Source organism: Colletotrichum godetiae (genome assembly GCF_030913485.1).
Source record: "Colletotrichum godetiae strain CBS 193.32 chromosome Unknown BDP55scaffold_83, whole genome shotgun sequence".
NCBI lineage: Eukaryota > Fungi > Ascomycota > Sordariomycetes > Glomerellales > Glomerellaceae > Colletotrichum > Colletotrichum godetiae.
The window spans coordinates 113737-131574 of record NW_026851331.1 but is presented as its reverse complement, the minus strand read 5'-3'; the positions used below and the strand labels follow the sequence as shown (position 1 = coordinate 131574).

The following is a 17838-nucleotide window of genomic DNA, read 5'->3' as shown; positions in this document are numbered from 1 at the left end:
TTGTACTCCGTAGGTTCTCCGGAGCTCGTCGTTTCCCAGCTATGGTTAACAGGAAGTCACGATTGCTTGGCATCGACTGAACCCGGTTATTCAAATTTTACGGCGTCTCATCTTCGGTTTTAGCCCAGTTCCCGGTTGCCAGTGAGAACGGACTCGCTCTACTCCCTCTCAAAAGTACGTTGCATGCCAATGACTAAGCCATGCCGAACACAAGATGGGCAAAGGAAAGTGGGCTGTGGTTAGCCAGCGGGCGCTCAAATGGGTGCTCGCGAATGACTACAAACTCAGATAGATGTTGCAGACGCTTGATCTTCTCTTCAGAATGCAAAGAAGACCTGGACAGTACGCACATAGACTACTTAAGATGAAAGAAAGACGTGTCGGCAGTCGGTGCCTGAGTAAAGCCCATTGCTCTGAGCGAACACTGTCTAAGGTTTTAAACATAACTAAGCAACATTGTTGTGAAGCCATGAATCGCTCGGTCGAAACACTACAGTGAGAAGATAACGACGATCCAATTACTCAATGTAGAGAACTCCCTCACTTCGATCGTCAACTTCGACCGTCAGGCGGGAATAACGACTCTGTCATCGAAGAAATCCAGCCATCAGACTCGAGTTGGCCATGGATTTGGAGCTCGCATCCCTCAATCCTAGGGGTGCCTGAAGGAACGTATACGGTATTGCGTCTTTTCTCATGTCAGAAATGTCCCATCAGTCGTAGAACCGAACTGCTGTTTACACAAGTGGCTGCCAGTCATCTTGATACTCAGTAATACAGCTGCGGCTGCCTATTCATATTCAGCGGGGGAAAGACCTTGGACCCGACTGGCTGGTGAATCAAGTGTCACAATAATTCTGTAGTGGATACGTAGTGGAGGTGTCTCCATCACCAGCCCCCGGTCCGTTCCAGTATTCCCTGGGCCCTTGAAGATCATTGAGATATTCGTCCTAGTGCAGTGTGCTGGTCATGTTGCATTCAGGCGGTATTTCTGTACGTCCCGTTACAATGGCCTGGCGAGCTTGTCTTCCGGGATACATTTGTAGCGCAACCCTGATTCACATTTCTGTCCTCCCTCAACTAGAACAAAGGATGCCTAGATTCAGAACTGTCCTCATAGAGACCAACGTATACGAAGAGCTTTTTACTCTCACAATCCCTTATTTCCTCTGATGTCAATAAGATCAACGGTACGGAGTGTTGTGCTTGTTTTCGTACGTGGGTCAACAGTCGGTGCTATGGTCTCATTGAGGAATTCTTCAACGGGCACTAGATGTCCCATCTCGGCATTGTGGGTCGCCCCCGCAGGCTCACTACATTAGTAAACGCTAGTTGACTCTTCTCGTCAAGGTTGCTCCTTTTCTCACAGGCTTGTGCTTTGGTCTTGACGTCCAGACGGGTCGTAAAGCTGCCCGTCCGGCCAGTAAGCGCATGGCTTTTATCAATATCCCGGTATCTGGTGGGCCAAGAAGATTTAAGATGCACTGCCTCGGTGGTGAATCCGTGAGATAAATGTCACATAAACCTACGCTCAACATAGGTTGCGTCGCACCATCGATACTAAGAACGCAACCTCCTCGTGCACACTCGTCGAAGGCACCCCAGCAATTTGTGCCCGAGATGACCTCAAACGCCATCGTGGGCGGCTTTAAAGCCGCCTTAAGTCCCAATGTAGTCATTTACTTTCTTGGTCTCTATCTCGCTTACCACATCGCCATAGCCTTGTACAATATCTCGCCTTTTCATCCATTAGCACGTTTTCCTGGTCCCAAGATCGCAGCTGCATCTTACCTATACGAAGCGTACTTTGACTGGTGTTTGCTTGGCAGATATGGCAAGGTCATTGCACGGATGCACGAACACTACGGTAAACTCGACGATAACCTTGGTCTGAGACGCAATTCGCTTCTAACCAACTTCAATCACAGGGCCCATTATCAGAATAAACCCGGATGAGCTTCATATATCTGACCCCTACTTCACCGACGAAGTCTATGCTGGTCCGGGCCGTATCCGCGACAAGTGGCAACATCAACTCAACACCGGCGGTGCAGGCCCTGTCTCGGTTACCGGCTTCTCCACCGTCAAACATGAGGTTCATCGGATGCGTAAGGGCGCTTTGTCAAAGTTCTTTTCTCGTCAGCAGATGCTCAAACTTGAGGGTGAGGTGCAGGAGTTTGCCCAGCTCACGGCTGACAAAATGCTTCGCTCGGCGGGGAAGGAGCCTTTCGACGTGAAGGAGGCCTTCAACTGCTTCACAGCAGATATCATCTCTCAATATGCTTTCGGAGAGCCCATGGGTTTCATCTCGCAAGAAGGGTGGGAACCCAACTTTGCTACTTGGGTGAAGTCCTTCTTTAAGAGTGCTTACATGATGAGACACAATGCTCTTGGTCGTAAACTGGCTCAAGTGATGCCTATGATGGCTGATTACTTGGGTGAAGACATCAGGTCTGTCATGAGACAGATGAATGTTGTTATTCCCGGGTATATCAGGGCGGCTTTGAGCAACCCAGAAAACGGAAGAGTTTTTGCCGATCTCATGGAATCCAAGACACTGCCCGAAGAAGAGAAATCCTTGTACCGACTTTCTGGAGAGGGCTTCAACTTCTTACTCGCCGGTACTGAGACCACTGCTGTGAGAAGGAGTTCCCACCCATTATTTAACATTTTGCTAATATTGCTACGCAGGCTACTCTGACTGTCGTGACGTACTACCTCCTCGCCCAGCCACAGACCTATTCTCGCCTGATGGAGCAGTTGCAAGGTCTCAACCCATCGAATCTAAAATGGACAGAGCTTGAACAGAAGCCTTACCTGTGGGCAGTCATTCACGAGTCTCTTCGCATGATGCCTGGGGTCTCGCACAGATCTGCCAGGATTGCCCGCGAGGAGGACCTAGTCTACAAGACTCGTGACGGGAAAAAGGAGTGGCTTATTCCCAGAGGTACCCCCGTTGGCATGACATCAATGATTAACCACTGGAACGAGGAATTGTTCCCCAACCCCGGGGAGTTCACTCCTGAGCGTTGGCTGATAGACGGCCAGCCAAACTATAAGCTGCAGAAGTTCCTCCTTGCGTTCGGGAAAGGCAGTCGCTCTTGTATTGGTGAGAAGTAAGTGCTCGCTTCGAGATCAAACCTTTCGGTTCCCGATGTTAACAGGATTCCTCAGCTTGGCATACTGCGAAGTCTACCATATGGTGGCTATGATGGCTCTTCGCGTCATCCCGAGATCCACTCTGCATGAAACCACAGTCGAAGATATTTCTTACGACCATGATCTCATCGTGGTGCAAACAAAGAAGGGTTCAATTTCTGTCAAGATAAAGATCACCTGAGCACCAGGCAAATCATAGCGTTGGGCTTTACTGGCTGTTTAGAAGTAACAACAGCAGCAATGGCTTGGGTGTGACGGCCGTCTATCTTTTCTTGACCGAATTTAGTATTGATAGCTGAGTGCCCGGTTAACACGCTGCATAAAATTCACACTGGGAATAGATAATCATCGGTTTCACCATTTTTAATTCGGCCTTCGTTCTCGTAGCTATCTGATCGTATACAGTGCTACCTGAAACCAAGTTCGCACTAATCTATGGGCAACAGAGCCTTGAATGCGTGATATGAGTCGGCCTCAGGTCTAGAGCAATATAATATACTTAGTAAAAGTCCAGCTCTCCAGAGATGCACATATTTACCGCCTTTGCAGTAGCTTCGTCTAAACTCTCAACCGGAAGGTTCAATGCCACATTCGCCAACCCATGCTTGTGTTCGACGTCACCGTCAGTCGGGGAGAAAAAGATACGCGAGTACATCATTCGCGAAAACCCATTTCTATCGCCTGATCTCAGTGCCTCGTAGCCAGCCTCCCACCTCTTCTTCGAGCTCTCGCGCTTGATGTCCCAGTCCTCGTCCGCTGTGCCTGTGGCCCGTTTCATACTTTCGAACATGTCTCGTTGTGACACCAAGAAACTAGAGACGTAGAATACATCGTTGGCCCAGTTCTGGATGTTGGGAGACTTATCATCCTTGTCATCAGGCAGCCACTTGAGGTTCAAGAAAGCGGCCAGCCCACGGCCACACTGAGACCAAGTAGAAGTGTTGATTTTGACATCGCCCTCGTCAAATAGGGTCAGTGACTTGTTTCTGATGTCGAATCCGTACCGATTAGGCGAGCCGGCCACGCTGAACTCGTACCAGAATCCGCAAGACATGATGATCCATTCGCTTACCCCAAGGCGCTCAATCTCCTTGACTGCTCCTTGGAACGAAGAGCCAAGAAGAGCGTCTTTCATCATCTCATCATTCTTCGGATCCGGACCCCACGCATTCGGCATCACGTAGGGGACGCCAGCTTTTGCCGCAGCCTGTACGAGTTTGTTTTGAGTCTCCTGGCCGACGGTGGACTTCATAGTGATGATCAAGTATTGCTGTCCCGTTAGAGCCTTCACGATCGAGCTCTCGTCGTCGTAGTTGATCTTTGCAGCAATGACACCGTCCGGCAATTTGGAATTGCTGTCATGTCGGGTAATTGCGGTAACTGTGTGTCTTCCGCCTTTGAGAAGTTCCTGAGCTACGAACTTGCCCATTGTGCCGGCAGCCTTGAAGGTGTCAGTCTTCTTTGTCATGAACAGCTTAGGTCTCACGATTCGGTTCAGGAAGTACTTACACCGACAATGGCAACCTTCTCGATGCGATTCACAAAGCCTTCCGGCTGGTCCTTGGCGAATTGAAGAGTCTTGGGGGCCATTGTGCAAAGTTAATCTGAGGATTGATACGATAGATGGTTGGTAGGTAAGGGACGATGATCGCTTTTACTCAAGGTAGTTGGCTTTGATATTCTTTTGATACCAGTAAGACAGCTTAGATGAAATCCGATCAAATGAATGGCGGGATGGCTTTTATACCTTTTCCTCCATCGTCTGGAAAAACTAGCATTCTTCAATCGAGAAGGAAGGTACTTCTGTATTCAAGACCCATCACTGTGGATCACCATCGTAAGACAACGAATGCATCGCAAGGCGAATGAGACTGAGCGCTAGACTCGGATATACAGGCACACTAGGCGTAAATACGCTTCGCCGTGTGTATGAGATTTCAGGAGGAAGAAGTCTTTCGATTGCAGGCAACGTCAGTGCACTTTTCACGCTAGCTTCCAATCGTATTCTATGGACTATGGTCTGTTGGCCGTGCCGGTATTAAGCAATCCAAATGCGCTAAATATCTTGGAACATTAGATCAGACTCGACTCTCTTAACGCGTTTATCTGTCAATGGCGCTTGTATCACATTAGCGTTGTGAGATTGGCGTAAGTCCGTCAGCTGTGGCCAAGAGTCGGTAACTCGAGTTTCCTCATTGGGAAATCTCAGCTCCGACGCTTCGCCATCGGGCGGTGTTTACCCCACTGAGATCATGGACAGCCACAGATATTGATGTCTTACTTCCCATTTTAGACGTCAGAGAATCCGTTTTAGGCAATCTGCTCTCATATCTGCAGATTTTTAACTCCGTCATGGTGCCTTCTTCCTGTTTGCGCCAAGCCGGGCTCCGCGCCGTGGTCACCGAGTGTCCGTGGCCTTGGCATTCTCCACACTCACGACGTCAAAGACTCTTACTCGGAAGACGTGAGGCTGATAAGATGTATTACTGAAAACCCGTCGCGTTTTGGTTCAGAAGCATCTCATTCTACAAGACCCAAGTATTTACACGGCGCCTCGTACAGAAGATTAGCAGGCAATGTCGCCCTAGAGTATGTGCAGTTTGATATCTACAATGGTTTATAGCACATTTGCCAAGCCTTACACAGCCAGTCTTGGTGACAACGTATTTACAGGAATAGAAAGCCATAGATAACAAAGAGCTTCGGGCTTTGAGAAAGAATGTCGGTTTATTCCGTCAAGTTGTCCTCCGCGATGGTGATGGAGTCGATGGTCCAGGTGATGCCGTTGTCCTTCGTCTGCCATTCCGTGTGGGTAGCGTTGGTGTAAGAGATAATGTCAGCCAAGTTGGTCACAGCCTTGTCGAAAACAAGGGTGATGTTGGTGTACTTGTAAGCGGGGAGAGTACCGCAGCCATCGCCGTAGCATTCGTTGCCAGAGTAGAAGACGGCAGGTCTCATGCCCTTTGCTGTGATGGATTATCAGCACGTGTCTTCAAGGTTGAAATTGGCGAAACTTACAGTCAGACTCGGAAGAAATGAGGTCTCCGTTCTGCCAGATCTTCTGGTCGATCATGTCGGTGGAGGAGTTGAGAGAAACTACCAAACTTTTTAGCAAACTTGTCTCACAATCGCGTCGGGCATGGCAAACATACTCTCAAACTCAAGGGTGGCCTCCTTGTTGACCGGGACGTAGGCCTGACCAATTTGACCGCTGGGCTGGTAAGTGCTGGCAGCAGCACACCACTGTGTGTTGGGAGCACTGCAGCCCCAGACGGAGTTGTCGGGTCCCCAATTGAGAAGGGGCTGGACAAAGTTCATGTTGAGCACATCGGCGTTGTTCGGGTTGTCCTGAACGCCGATCCAGAGAGAGAGCCAGCGCTGGGTCTCATCGGTCTTGACCCAGTTCGTGGGCGGGTTGGGAACCTCCATGTTGTAGGTGGCCTTGGTGATGTACTGACCACCGGTGGTAGGGCCAAGGTAGAACATGTTACCATACTCGTAGTTGGGGTAAATGTCAGCTCTGGCTCCCAGAGCCAGGGAAGCGGCGGCGGCAATAATTGAGTTGCGCATATTGTAAGGACTGTTGCGTAGAAAAATGACGGAAAACGAATGACGAGAGGTCCTGTCTCTTTAGTTGGCAAAGGTTCAAAATCGAAGGAGAGTGTGATGCTGTTGGCTATCGTGAGAAACGTTGCCAAGCCCCATGCTTATGTTCTTATAAGTCTGCAAGCCTTCATTTAGTTGATACTGCCCCTAGTTGAAACATTTGGTAACAAAGGTGGACGTGCCCCCTATCGTGGGTCGATCCAGCCTACGGAGAAATTAGTCCTGCCCACACGGGTAGATCGGCATCCAGCGCAACGGTAAGTTGCGGAATGATATAGATGAGATCGTCCGTCGGTTTCCTCTTGCGCAACTGAGAGTTCAATTTCGCCTATGCTCTGTTGGCGCGACTCGTAAGAATCATCAAGCAATAGAGGCTCGGAGCGCATGTCAGCCCTGGTAAAGCGAAAGCCATCACACCACTGCGAGATACCGGCCCGGAGTACTGTATTCTACGGCAGGTACCCGAGATTACAAGTCACTTTTTGCACGCCTCAAAGCTTGAGCATTGCTCTTTCGTCGTCGTTACTGGACCCATCGTCAGTTGAAGATTTCGAGCTAGACTCGGAAGAGGCAACACAACCCCGCAACGGTTTCAAATGGATTGCCTAGTTCAATACGAAAAATTGACCGGTTAAACGATTTCCTCTGAAGTTGTGAGCTTCCTGATTCATCAGAAGGGTTGATTGATGTATCTTCTCGTGATAAGTCATCGCCTTGTCTTACTGAGTTGTCAACCCCTTGTCAGCAACACAAGCATCCACCATTGACGACACGAAGGAGAGGGCTTTTCACGATCTCATTATCGCTCAAAAATCGATCTGGAGAAGCTTATTACAGCATCCATTTTCTTTCTCTCACTTTAGATACTCTGCTTTCACCTTAACGACCGCCTACCTTACCACAACATTGTAGCCCTTTGGAGTTGTTGTAGTTCAAGCTCATTTAAGGTTCAAAAGCTTCAGCTCTTGCGAAGTCTGAGCTGTCAATGCCAAGGACAACAGAAAACTCTATTCAAGACTCCCTTCAAAGGCGGAACCTTGATGTGAACGACGAGACAACGGGTAGGGCTAACTACCAGAACAGACGAGAGCCTCACTTAATGGCCATTGAAAGCTATTGGCCGTTGTAGAGTCGCACAGATCAAACGGTGACTTGGTTCTGATTAGCTTCCAATATCGGGATATATTTGAAACAGAACAGTACTTAGGTACTACACAGTGATGAATGTCGCGTGACCAATCCCATCGGCAAAACTGTTCGCGCTAATCGTTAGTTGTTCTAGGAAGAGTGAAGTTGCTTGAGATCAGCCAGGTTTGTGATCAAATGCTTGATGCCCTGAAAACACACTCCCATCCACGAGTTGTGAGGACTTGCGAACAGTTATGTGCAAGTTACGACCTTCTTGACGTCGGCTACAACCAATGACTTATGAACCTTCGTCTACCTTGCCAAATGTAGAACAATGTAGAATAAGGTATACAGGACCGATTAGAGCTTGTCGTCTCAAAAGCGGCCCTGACTTAACAAATAGACACAGAGCTAGCTATCGCAGTGATAGTTGCATAGGGCATCGCGATACTGGGGAAGAGCTCGCAGTCTGATGGCCTTGATACACCACTGAATTTGAGAGCGGTAGACCCGCGCTTCGAGGTTAATAACGAAATCGTTATTGGTCGCAACTCTCCTTCTCGACATGCCCATCCTGATATCATGTTCTGTGGATTGAGGGGACCACTAGATGATGATAGATACGGCAAGAAGGCACAATGGGAGCTAAGATTTGGTCGTTGTCGCAGTCGATGACCAGTTCCCACGTGATTAACGTGATCACAAGAGATACTTGGTCACTCCGAGAGCCTGGTGATACAACCAAGTTGCATGCACCTGCAGTTAACGCACAAGTTTTTAGCAAATGTGTGGTACTTCTTTGCATCTTTATTGGCTGATTGATATGATGAATTAATGTGTCGCTGAAAACGAAAGAGCCCAAGCTATGCTACATCGTTAATGACCCTAGATGCTCTCAACCACTCTTTGGTCCGTCCAAGGGGCTAACAGTTGGGTCCCAGCAGACCGGGGAGTACTCGTCTGTCTCCAAGTTCTTGACATCCTCGTCCGGCAGCTGGAAGTCGTAAATTTTGGTGTTATCCAGGATACGGGTGGGCGTAACACTCTTGGGGAGAGGGATGTAGCCCTTTTGCAAGCTCCAGCGCAGCAGGATCTGAGCCTCAGACTTGCCGTGCTTGTCGGCCAAGGCCTTGAGAGTCTTGTCGCCCCATTTCTCACCTCTGACCAGAGGGCTATAGGCCTCAATAGCGACGTTGCGCTTCTGGAGCCACTGCACGATGTCGTTGCGCGCGCACCAGGGATGGATCTCGTACTGTGCGACGTTGATGGCGCCGCCTTTGCCTTTGCCGCCGCGCTCCTCCTCAAGCTCTTTGATGTGCGTCTCGAGCTCGTCCAGATGGTGCACGCCGTAATTGCTGACGCCAATGGACTTGACTAGACCAGCTTCTTGGGCCTCGACGAGGGCCTTCCAGGCGCCCTTGCGACCCTCTGAGCCACCATAGGGGCAGTGAAGCAGCATCAGGTCGATGTAGTCAAGGCCGGTCTTTTCCAGAGTCTCCTCTACCTGGTCCTTGGCGTCGTCGTAGTTGATGTAGCGAACCTTGGAGGTGAAGAAGAGTTCGGAGCGGGGGATGTCCTTGGCACCGCGAATGGCAGCTCCGGCACCAGCCTCGTTCCTGTATGAAGCCGCCGAGTCGACCTTTGAGGGTAGTCAGGAGGTGATGTAAATCGAAGCCTATGACGCGGAACTCACATGACGGTAGCCGACTTTGAGAGCTTCAGTAGTGACCTTTTCAGCTTCCTCGGGCGCACTATCAATTGGTGTTGGCAACGTCGGTGGTTATCATTCAGTTGTAATTCTACTTACGTCTTCCAGAGCTATGTGAAGGTCAGCAATAAGGCCACGATAATCGCGCAAGGCAAGGAGTCGCACGCCATAACCCAGCACGGGGATTTCGAGGCCGTTGTTCAGCTTCTGCTTGGATTGAAGTGTGAGTGCGGACGCCATGGTGCAAAATATGTGCGTGGAGAAAGTGATGGGGTGATTGAGTTTGCGCTTTTGAAGATGAGAAGAGTTGAAGAAAACAGATGAGTTGGCCGAGAGCACTTGCAATCGCGATTTGGGAATTTTCGTCCCGAATGAGGCCATTAGTCACTCCGGTCCGGGATAAGATGAGGAGAGATCCCCCGCCATTTGCACCTTCCAGGTCCAGTCTATCAGCTGCATGTTCGGTGTTGTTATGCCGAACTGTTGCGCGCTGCCGTAGGCTCCTGTTCACTGGATCACGAATCGCGTCAGGTGTCCCTTCACTCCAGGTCGGGCTGTTTAGTGAGCACAAGCAGTGGCCCAGGTACCCGACGTCATGAGCCTAGCCCGGAAATGAGGGGGAGGGGGAGCGGGCAGCACTGATTACCCCGCCATCGATGCCCCTCCATCGCGATCTTACCTTCGCCCATACTGCCTGTGTTGTTCCGTTGTATCCAATTCAGATGCGCTAGTTCACCCAAACGTGTTTGATGATTTAATATGTTTTTGTATTCCCTGCTTCTATACAATCTTTTCCCAAGACGCACCTTTTTGGATATCATGAACTCATATATATATACGCACTTGACTCAGATGATCGACTCGCCTCCAGCTTCACCACTAGTCGCAGCGCTATCCTCGTCCTCGTCATCATCCAGGTCGTGGATGGGGTAGGACAGAATGGCGGCAACGCTCCCCAGCATGTCCAGCCGCTTGCCGCTCTCGTGATCACTGCTGAGAATCCTGACATCGCCACCGTCCGCCTTGACCTTGTCCACCATGGCCACGTACTTTTTCCTCGTAGGAATGTCAGAGCTGCGGAATAGCGAGTTATTCATGATAAGGACGCCGCCACCAGGACCGATGGCGCCTTCGTTGACCGCTTTTGCCACTGATGTTGTCCCGTACCATGCCCGTCCGTCTTCCAGGCGAAGTCTATCAAAGAACTGATCCATCAATTTCGTCTCCTTGGTGAACTTGAAGTCCTTGAGCCTGTTGCCCATCTCAGGGCTCTTGAGAACCTCATTGAGGCTGTGCACGTGGCCCGAGTTTGTGTGAATGACGACTGCCTCCCTGACTATTCCTAACAGCTTCTTGTCCGACTTGTCTCTTCCTTCGTCCGCAATATACTTTTTGAAATCGGCCGCGGTGAATCCGGGACTGGCCAGTAGCAAAGGCCTCGGGGTGTCAAAGTTGACGGTTCGGAGCAGGGCGGTCAGCGTCTTTTCGAAGAAGCGGGTCATGCCCTGAGAGGATTCGGTTGCGGCGCTTCGTTTTTTGGGTATAACGCTCTCGATGCGTTGTTTGACGACGGTGCGGAATTGGCTGATGAGACAGATGTTCGCGATGCCCTCCTGCATGACGACGGCAGCCATGGCGCCATCTTTGTCGTCCGACAGACTGTCTGATAATGTGTCTTTGGCGACCGAGTCCCAGCCCTGCGGCTTGCTCAATGTAAAGGGGCGAGCGACCTCAAGGTCTAGCGTGTGGTATTGGCCCATACTGACATAGGCATTCTCCGACTTGACTACGCCGCTGACCTGGAGCTGGCCGACAATAGGGTCGAAGAATGTACTCTTAACTTGGATCGCAAGGACGGTGTGGACTCGTTCGGAAACGGTGCTGCCGGTCTTCGTTTCGGCGACGACCTTTCTCACGGCATGCGCCATAACGAGGTCGCCGGGGCTGATGAGGTTGTAGGCATGCCACTGTTGTGCTGTCAGCCGGACTGAACTGGTCTGTTGGGAATAGAATCTCGTCGCATGGCTTCGCATCGTGGGGCGGCGCATCAGGCGACAGGACAGAGTGGATTAAATTGCCTACCATATCCTCAGAATCTTCGGGCATGAGAGTAACTGCATCTTCGGCAATATTTTGCGACGGCTTGGTAGGAACGAGCTTCATCTTGGAGGAGAGAGTGCTACAGAAGCACGCGGTGGTGGAAAGAAAGTGCCGGGTTCCGGTAGGAAAGAAATCGAAGTTGCGACGAGGAGGATCAAGAATGTTTGAAAATATCTCGACGCAGATTGGTAGATTGGATTGCCTCTGGGCTCTGACTGCTGGAGAAGGGAGTGCACTGCGCATCACTTTAGGCCGTCACTGCGCTGTATCTCCGAAAGTGACGCCAAAAGCGCTTGGCGGGGAACCTTGAGTAAGGTACGGAGTACTCCACCAAATGGAAGGCACGTATCTCCGATTATTCTCTTATCGTCATCGCTATTCGAGACAGGTCCGATAACAATCCTCACCTTTTCAGAGCCTCTATTGTTAAGGTTGCCTTAGGTGCTTGGGACCACGTGAAAAGCCGAAAAGGGAACACAATTGGGTTTGAGTCTTCCCTCCATGATCCCAGAAGTTTGGGAGACATTCTGCTCCAAATCCCGTCTCGGCCGGGTGCTCAAGGTTCCCTCCTGTTGTGAAGTTAGAACACTGGACGAATCCCCGACGCCTCAGAAGGGTCGGAGCTGCCACTTGCCTCATTGCCAGCCGAAGTGCTGAGGTACTTTTGCTTGAAGCGTCGCCGAGGTCAACGTCTCTTTTGAGGAAGACTCGTCTGAAGTCTTTGATTTTAGCAAATCTCCCTGAAGACCGTCGATAGTTCTACGTCGCAGACCCTTTGGTCCCTCCAAAAGGGTATCAATCCAAACCCCCATGCGGCTCAGATGGGTCAAATGACGGCCGGTGCTATGGTGCGTCCCCTGCCCATCTCCGCCTGGCTTGGGCTTCCACGTTGAGTTCCGGGCACAGTCGGGCGAGTGTAGATCGACGTCATAGGTCCCGTCATCGTTGTGACACCCTGCCATTTCCCAAAGACCCTTGTTCTATTCATACTCTGCATACAGCTTATTGCTTTATGGCCTTTCCTCAAAAATCGCCATTTCCAACTTGCCGGTGCAGAATTGAAAGGCGGGGGTGTTTGTGGGGAAGCGATGAAGAGTGCACAATTGTGTCGGCTCCTTGTCACTGTGGAAAACAAACTAGACTGTCTAAACTCTATAAGCAAACGCCATGTTTGCAGTCTGGATGGATTAGATGTCGCATGGTTGGCTGGAAGCCTTACCAGAGTTGGATTTGGGCTCTATCCGTAGCCTTGAGGAGAAGCAAACCATGGCTAGCTGCAGCCCTCCAAAGTGCCACGATCAAAGGTTGCTGGGTGGGTCGCGGTATTCCATATTCACAACACAACACAGCCTTGACTCTAGAGGGTGATGGTTCAATGTGCCCCTGGTTACTGCGAAGGAGAGGGGGAGGAGGAGCTCGCTGGTGGCGATCGTCCAGTGTTGGCGTCAGCAAGCAGGCGATCCAGTTCCGAGTTCCAGTCTGGTGTCAGTGCTCCAGCCTCCAAGCCTCCTGTTACCCAGGGCAGTGTTATTTTGTGTGTGTCGCCTTGAGTTTCGCCTTGTGTTACCCTATGGGACTGACGGGAATGAGTGTTGTCTCTGAGTTCCCTCGCAATCGTTTCTTACATCTGACGCCGACCTGCTGTTTTCGGCGCGCCTGCCTCCTCTCGCTTATGGTCCACTCTTCCTTCCTCTCTCCAAAGTTCTGTCCACTTTGTACATTTCCCTGCTCATCCTTTCAGCCGGCTTCTATATTCAAGACAACACTCTTCTATATCATCTTTGCGCACTCCATAGAGAGAAATCATCGACAGCATAAACATCGTCATCTCCGCTCCGACTGTCAACTGCGCGCAAACCCAATTGCCAATGGCCTCGTGCCTCGGCTCGGTACCCATTACTCCAGACTCTATTTTTTGCTGTTCGATCTGGCCAGGGTACGCTTAGATCTGGGCCAGTCTCATCTTCCCCGACTCTTTGCGCCAGAAAAAGAAACGCGACCGTTTCTGCGTTCCTGTTCCCCCACACTCTGCCCTCTTCGAAGCCGGTGTATCCTGGACATCTGCAAGGGAAGCTGTGCGGATCCAGCCGAGAATTTACGGATACACACGTACAGCTTTGTCTTTCTTGATTACTTTACTGCGTATCCCTCCGAGTACAGATACGTTCCATAACCTTGCGGTAAAATTACCAAGCAAACCCGACTCGCCGCAGAAGGCAACTAGCAGGGCTCTGGAATTGCTTACCGACCACCACTAGCCATCACAGGCTACAGGTGCATACATTACCTGTTCTAAGTTCATCAAAGAAAGGGTGGAAACGCGGGCTGCGTGGGTGCTTTGCTTTAGCATACGGAATACGCGGACTGGACGAATCCGAACCCGCGTAATACGTACCCAGTCTCCCAACCACCAGAAAACACCACCACCGAACGCGTTTGACCAACGACGGTCAAGCGAGCGGGCGCCGTTTCTCTTCGGGAGAAAACTTCGCGTCGCGCCCAGGACAAAGTCCGCTTCTTCTCGTTTCCAAAGAAAAAAATTCGTATCGGGAACGACGGGCCCAGGAGAGCGACGTTCTTAGTAGACAAACCCGACCGTCCAATTCACGGCCACCCGCGGCGACGGCAATATCGGCCGTCTACGTATTCCGGCCACCCCGTTGGACCGTCAAATCATCCGCCCACCGTCGTCACACTGCTCCAATCCCATTCGTGAAGCTCGGGTGTCTCGGATCGCTCGTATTACTACATCTTGAACCGCTCAACCACCCACCGACGACCAGCACACCTCGAATTCAGGGCCACGACCTACTCAGCTTACCCGCGCTTACCTCTGGCGCCCACCAACGGCCCAAGTGTCTGTAATTCTGTACGCGGCTGTCTCTCTTGTCGGTGTTCGCATGATGGGAAATGTCGACTCCTACATCTGCCATAAAGTCCATGGACGCCGGCCGTCGCGAAGATGGCCAGGCACCACCACTACCGCCCCCGACGCCCGTTTCTGAACCCCGTCTCTCGACTCCCCTCAGCCGTGAAGGCTCCTCGACTGCCCAGAAGTCACCTGGCGGTTCAGAGTCTCAAGGTACGTAAAGATATGCGAATCTACCATGCACTAGGGCCACCAAGAGGCTCCTCGTCTCTTCAAAATTGAGACTGGGGAACGTAATTGACCCTGTGTGGCGGACACGGTGGATGCTAATCGTTGCATAGGCAGCAGTTTTCCGACCTTTGCCAAGAAGACGCCCACGAAGCTCGTTCGGAGTACAACACCGAACGCAAAGGACGGCAAGGCCGACAAGCCCTCGCCAGCCGCCGTCCAATCTCCAGCTGCAATCGACCCACTATCTCAGGTTAGTTGCCGCCGTTGGCATGGCCGTAGGGTAGGCTTTCGTTGCTAACTTTCCACAGCACATTTTGATGCGAACCAACACTGGCCATACTGTTCCTCCTCAGCTTCGCAAACGCCCCGACAGTCCGACTCCGGATCCAGAGCAGCCGACGAAGCCTCCGGCGCATGCGTTCGATGCCACCAAGGACAAAAAGTGCGCACTCTCGTGTCCCCTCAATTCATGCCAATGGTACTGACCAATTGTAGGAAAGGGCCGTCGTTCCTAAGTCGATTGAGTATGCGAGGTGGACGAAGACGCGAGGATGACGAGGAGTCCGTCTTTAGTGATCACCGAATCGACGGGACCAATGCCCAGGCCTTTGGTTCAGTCATCGGGTCCGGTTACATACCTCACCACAAAGAACCTCCACGGTACATCCGGGTCAAGGCACACAGCAAAAAGATGCGTGAATTCAACCGCATGTTCCTTGCCCAGGAGCTATTCATCCCGCAGTCCGACTCGAAAGACGACAAAGGTACGCCAATAAGAGCAACGACCGACACTCGACGATCGAATACGACCGGAGCTATTTGGGCCACGGAATTCAGCACTGATGGCAGATACTTCGCTGCTGCGGGGAAAGATCAAGTTGTGAGAGTATGGGCTGTGATAACAACGCATGAGGAGCGGCGCCGTCATGAGGAGGAGGAAAATGCGAATGGGGCCAGTGGAGAAAGGTTGAGTGCGCCGGTCTTTCGAAGCAAGCCGATTCATGAGTTCCGAGGGCATACCGGTGAAGTACTGGACCTCAGTTGGAGCAAAAACAACTTTCTGTTGTCGTCATCGATGGACAAGACTGTTCGCTTATGGCACATCAGCAGAAAAGAATGTCTCTGCACCTTCAAACACAAGGACTTTGTCACATCGATAGCGTTTCATCCTACCGACGACCGGTTCTTCCTTGCGGGATCCCTCGACTCGGCACTGCGTCTTTGGAGTATTCCAGACAAAGCTGTGGCATACTCTGCTCAATTATCAGATCTCATCACAGCTGTGGCATTCTCGCCTGACGGGAAGACTGCGATAGCTGGAGGGCTCTCCGGCATGTGCATGTTCTACGACACAGAGGGTCTCAAACAGAGCTCCCAGCTGCACGTGCGATCATCGAGAGGCAAGAATGCTAAGGGCAGCAAGATTACTGGCATTAAGACGATGGTCATTGATGACGAAGTCAAGGTGTTGATCACATCCAACGACTCAAGAGTGCGCATCTATAACCTGCGCGACAAGAGCCTGGAATCCAAGTTCAAAGGCTACGAAAACACCTGCAGTCAAATCCATGCCGACTTCAGCGACAACGGACAGTGGATTGTGTCTGGCAGCGAAGACAAGAGAACGTACATCTGGTCTGTGAAAGCTGCAGAATCGGACAAGGAGAAGCCTTGCGAATACTTCGATGCGCACTCAGATCGAGTTTCAACAGCAATATTTGCGCCGACCAAATCGCGCCAGCTTCTTGGTGGTTCGGGAGATCCTCTTTACGACCTTTGTAATCCGCCCCCCGTAACTCTGATGAGTCTCGAGGAGTCCATCGCCAGCCAAACAGGTAACTCGGACGATGAGAAACCTCAGGTCAAGCAGCAGAAGATCAAGAGACCGGAAGAATCACCTGCTTACATTGAGAAGTCGAAACACTTTGATGGGCAAATTCTCGTCACTACGGACCAATCTGGGGGCATCAAGGTCTTCCGTCAGGACTGTGCATACATCAAACGCCGTCATGAGAACTGGGAGACGGGCTCAACATTCTCCCGGCGCATGGGTGGAAGCATTGTTGGAGTTGGACGCAGCGGAAGTGTAGCAACACGCACAAGCGTCGGCAGTCAACCGCGCTCACGCCGGGGGTCGGTTTCCCGTCTGGCAGCCCCTGGAGGCGCTCAGCTGAGTTCCGACATCAATACGTGGCGGCAAGGGATCGAAAGTGGGCGCCCGAGCTCCATGGTCATTACAGCGTCTCAAAGTCCGCGGTCTCTGTCACCTAGCAAAGCGTCACGGACACCAATTAACAACAGTGCCTCCAACCTTGCATCAGAAGCGCGAAAACAACCATACAGTGGATCGTCACCACCGGTACGTCCGCAACTTCCAGCTAGTCCCACATCGAGCCGGGCTTCCCGCGACCGGGCTCCGTCCATTCCTCCGACCCCGAGTTTCTCTTTCCGATCCGCCGACGATGACGAAAGCGACGAGCTCCGACTTGATCCTGCCGGCGCCAGCTATTCTTTCTGGAATCTCAATCGATGGCGAGGGATCTCATCATTGCGATCATCAGTGTCCTTCAGTAACGTCAACACATCGCAATCGCAGGTTGGCCAGGGGCGAAACAGCATGAGCACAGCAGACACAACGCAAACGTCGGCTAGTAATGGCACCAAAGCATCCCGTCGCAAGAGCCTAGGGGCGGGCATATACGATTTGGCCGTGGAGGAGGAGCACAAAGGCACAACGAAGAGCATTGAGGATGCTGCAGATAAGACCGAGGCGGATGAACATCTGCTACAACCAGACGACTCGAGAATCGAGAATCGTCTCCGTAACTCTGTTGTCAGCCGTCTAAGCTCCGAGTACACCAGCGAAGACGGTGAGCAGATGTCTTGTCAAAAGTGTGCGAGCAAAGATTTCAAAGCGAAGAGAGTTGGCGGCAGACAACGTCTTATCTGCGTCAAGTGCGGTAAGCTTGCCGAGGACGGCAGGTAGAGACGAGGGAGAGACACGAGAGGAGTTTGACTAATGACAGAAGGTACTTGG

At 51.4% G+C, this 17838-nt stretch overlaps 6 protein-coding genes across 6 annotated transcripts; 2 read left to right on the top strand and 4 right to left on the bottom strand.

The window, feature by feature from the left end:
• Nucleotides 1–1540: 1540 nt before the first annotated feature.
• Nucleotides 1541–3518, top strand: BDP55DRAFT_684318 (benzoate 4-monooxygenase cytochrome P450). Its single transcript, XM_060576398.1, has 4 exons — nucleotides 1541–1867; nucleotides 1929–2638; nucleotides 2692–3116; nucleotides 3175–3518. The coding sequence occupies exons 1-4, from the start codon at nucleotides 1621–1623 to the stop codon at nucleotides 3338–3340; spliced, it is 1548 nt and encodes a 515-aa protein (XP_060422639.1). The 5' UTR covers nucleotides 1541–1620; the 3' UTR covers nucleotides 3341–3518.
• On the bottom strand, nucleotides 3496–4846 carry BDP55DRAFT_595230 (uncharacterized protein). Its single transcript, XM_060570980.1, has 2 exons — nucleotides 4669–4846; nucleotides 3496–4600 (listed from the first exon to the last, which is right to left on the bottom strand). Exons 1-2 carry the CDS (start codon nucleotides 4747–4749, stop codon nucleotides 3659–3661), a joined length of 1023 nt encoding a protein of 340 aa, XP_060422638.1. The 5' UTR covers nucleotides 4750–4846; the 3' UTR covers nucleotides 3496–3658.
• Nucleotides 4847–5886: 1040 nt separating this feature from the next.
• On the bottom strand, nucleotides 5887–6645 carry BDP55DRAFT_708576 (uncharacterized protein; the record flags this gene model as incomplete). Its single annotated transcript, XM_060578105.1, has 3 exons — nucleotides 5887–6125; nucleotides 6178–6255; nucleotides 6312–6645. 3 exons carry the CDS (start codon nucleotides 6643–6645, stop codon nucleotides 5887–5889), a joined length of 651 nt encoding a protein of 216 aa, XP_060422637.1.
• A 2022-nt stretch (nucleotides 6646–8667) lies between these two features.
• On the bottom strand, nucleotides 8668–10352 carry BDP55DRAFT_684315 (aldo/keto reductase). The gene is made up of 4 exons (XM_060576397.1): nucleotides 9767–10352; nucleotides 9701–9711; nucleotides 9587–9644; nucleotides 8668–9532 (listed from the first exon to the last, which is right to left on the bottom strand). The coding sequence occupies exons 1-4, from the start codon at nucleotides 9980–9982 to the stop codon at nucleotides 8789–8791; spliced, it is 1029 nt and encodes a 342-aa protein (XP_060422636.1). The 5' UTR covers nucleotides 9983–10352; the 3' UTR covers nucleotides 8668–8788.
• Nucleotides 10353–10449: 97 nt separating this feature from the next.
• On the bottom strand, nucleotides 10450–11764 carry BDP55DRAFT_734603 (eRF1 domain 1; the record flags this gene model as incomplete). Its single annotated transcript, XM_060580226.1, has 2 exons — nucleotides 10450–11568; nucleotides 11684–11764. The coding sequence occupies 2 exons, from the start codon at nucleotides 11762–11764 to the stop codon at nucleotides 10450–10452; spliced, it is 1200 nt and encodes a 399-aa protein (XP_060422635.1).
• Nucleotides 11765–14611: 2847 nt separating this feature from the next.
• Nucleotides 14612–17787, top strand: BDP55DRAFT_734602 (WD repeat domain-containing protein; the record flags this gene model as incomplete). Its single annotated transcript, XM_060580225.1, has 4 exons — nucleotides 14612–14783; nucleotides 14912–15051; nucleotides 15110–15243; nucleotides 15297–17787. The coding sequence occupies 4 exons, from the start codon at nucleotides 14612–14614 to the stop codon at nucleotides 17785–17787; spliced, it is 2937 nt and encodes a 978-aa protein (XP_060422634.1).
• Between the last annotated feature and the right edge of the window lie 51 nt (nucleotides 17788–17838).

What these genes read in the sequence shown, in the direction of transcription:
- BDP55DRAFT_684318 (XM_060576398.1), top strand. Translation starts at nt 1,621, where the DNA reads ATGACCTCAAACGCCATCGTGGGCGGCTTTAAAGCCGCCTTAAGTCCC. An exon ending in CCGGTACTGAGACCACTGCT is followed by an intron (nt 2,639 to 2,691) that starts GTGAGAAGGAGT and finishes ATTGCTACGCAG; the next exon opens with GCTACTCTGACTGTCGTGAC. An exon ending in CGCTCTTGTATTGGTGAGAA is followed by an intron (nt 3,117 to 3,174) that starts GTAAGTGCTCGC and finishes AGGATTCCTCAG; the next exon opens with CTTGGCATACTGCGAAGTCT.
- BDP55DRAFT_595230 (XM_060570980.1), bottom strand. Translation starts at nt 4,749, where the DNA reads ATGGCCCCCAAGACTCTTCAATTCGCCAAGGACCAGCCGGAAGGCTTT. An exon ending in AGAAGGTTGCCATTGTCGGT is followed by an intron (nt 4,601 to 4,668) that starts GTAAGTACTTCC and finishes GACACCTTCAAG; the next exon opens with GCTGCCGGCACAATGGGCAA.
- BDP55DRAFT_684315 (XM_060576397.1), bottom strand. Translation starts at nt 9,982, where the DNA reads ATGGCCTCATTCGGGACGAAAATTCCCAAATCGCGATTGCAAGTGCTC. An exon ending in TCAAAGTCGGCTACCGTCAT is followed by an intron (nt 9,533 to 9,586) that starts GTGAGTTCCGCG and finishes CTACCCTCAAAG; the next exon opens with GTCGACTCGGCGGCTTCATA.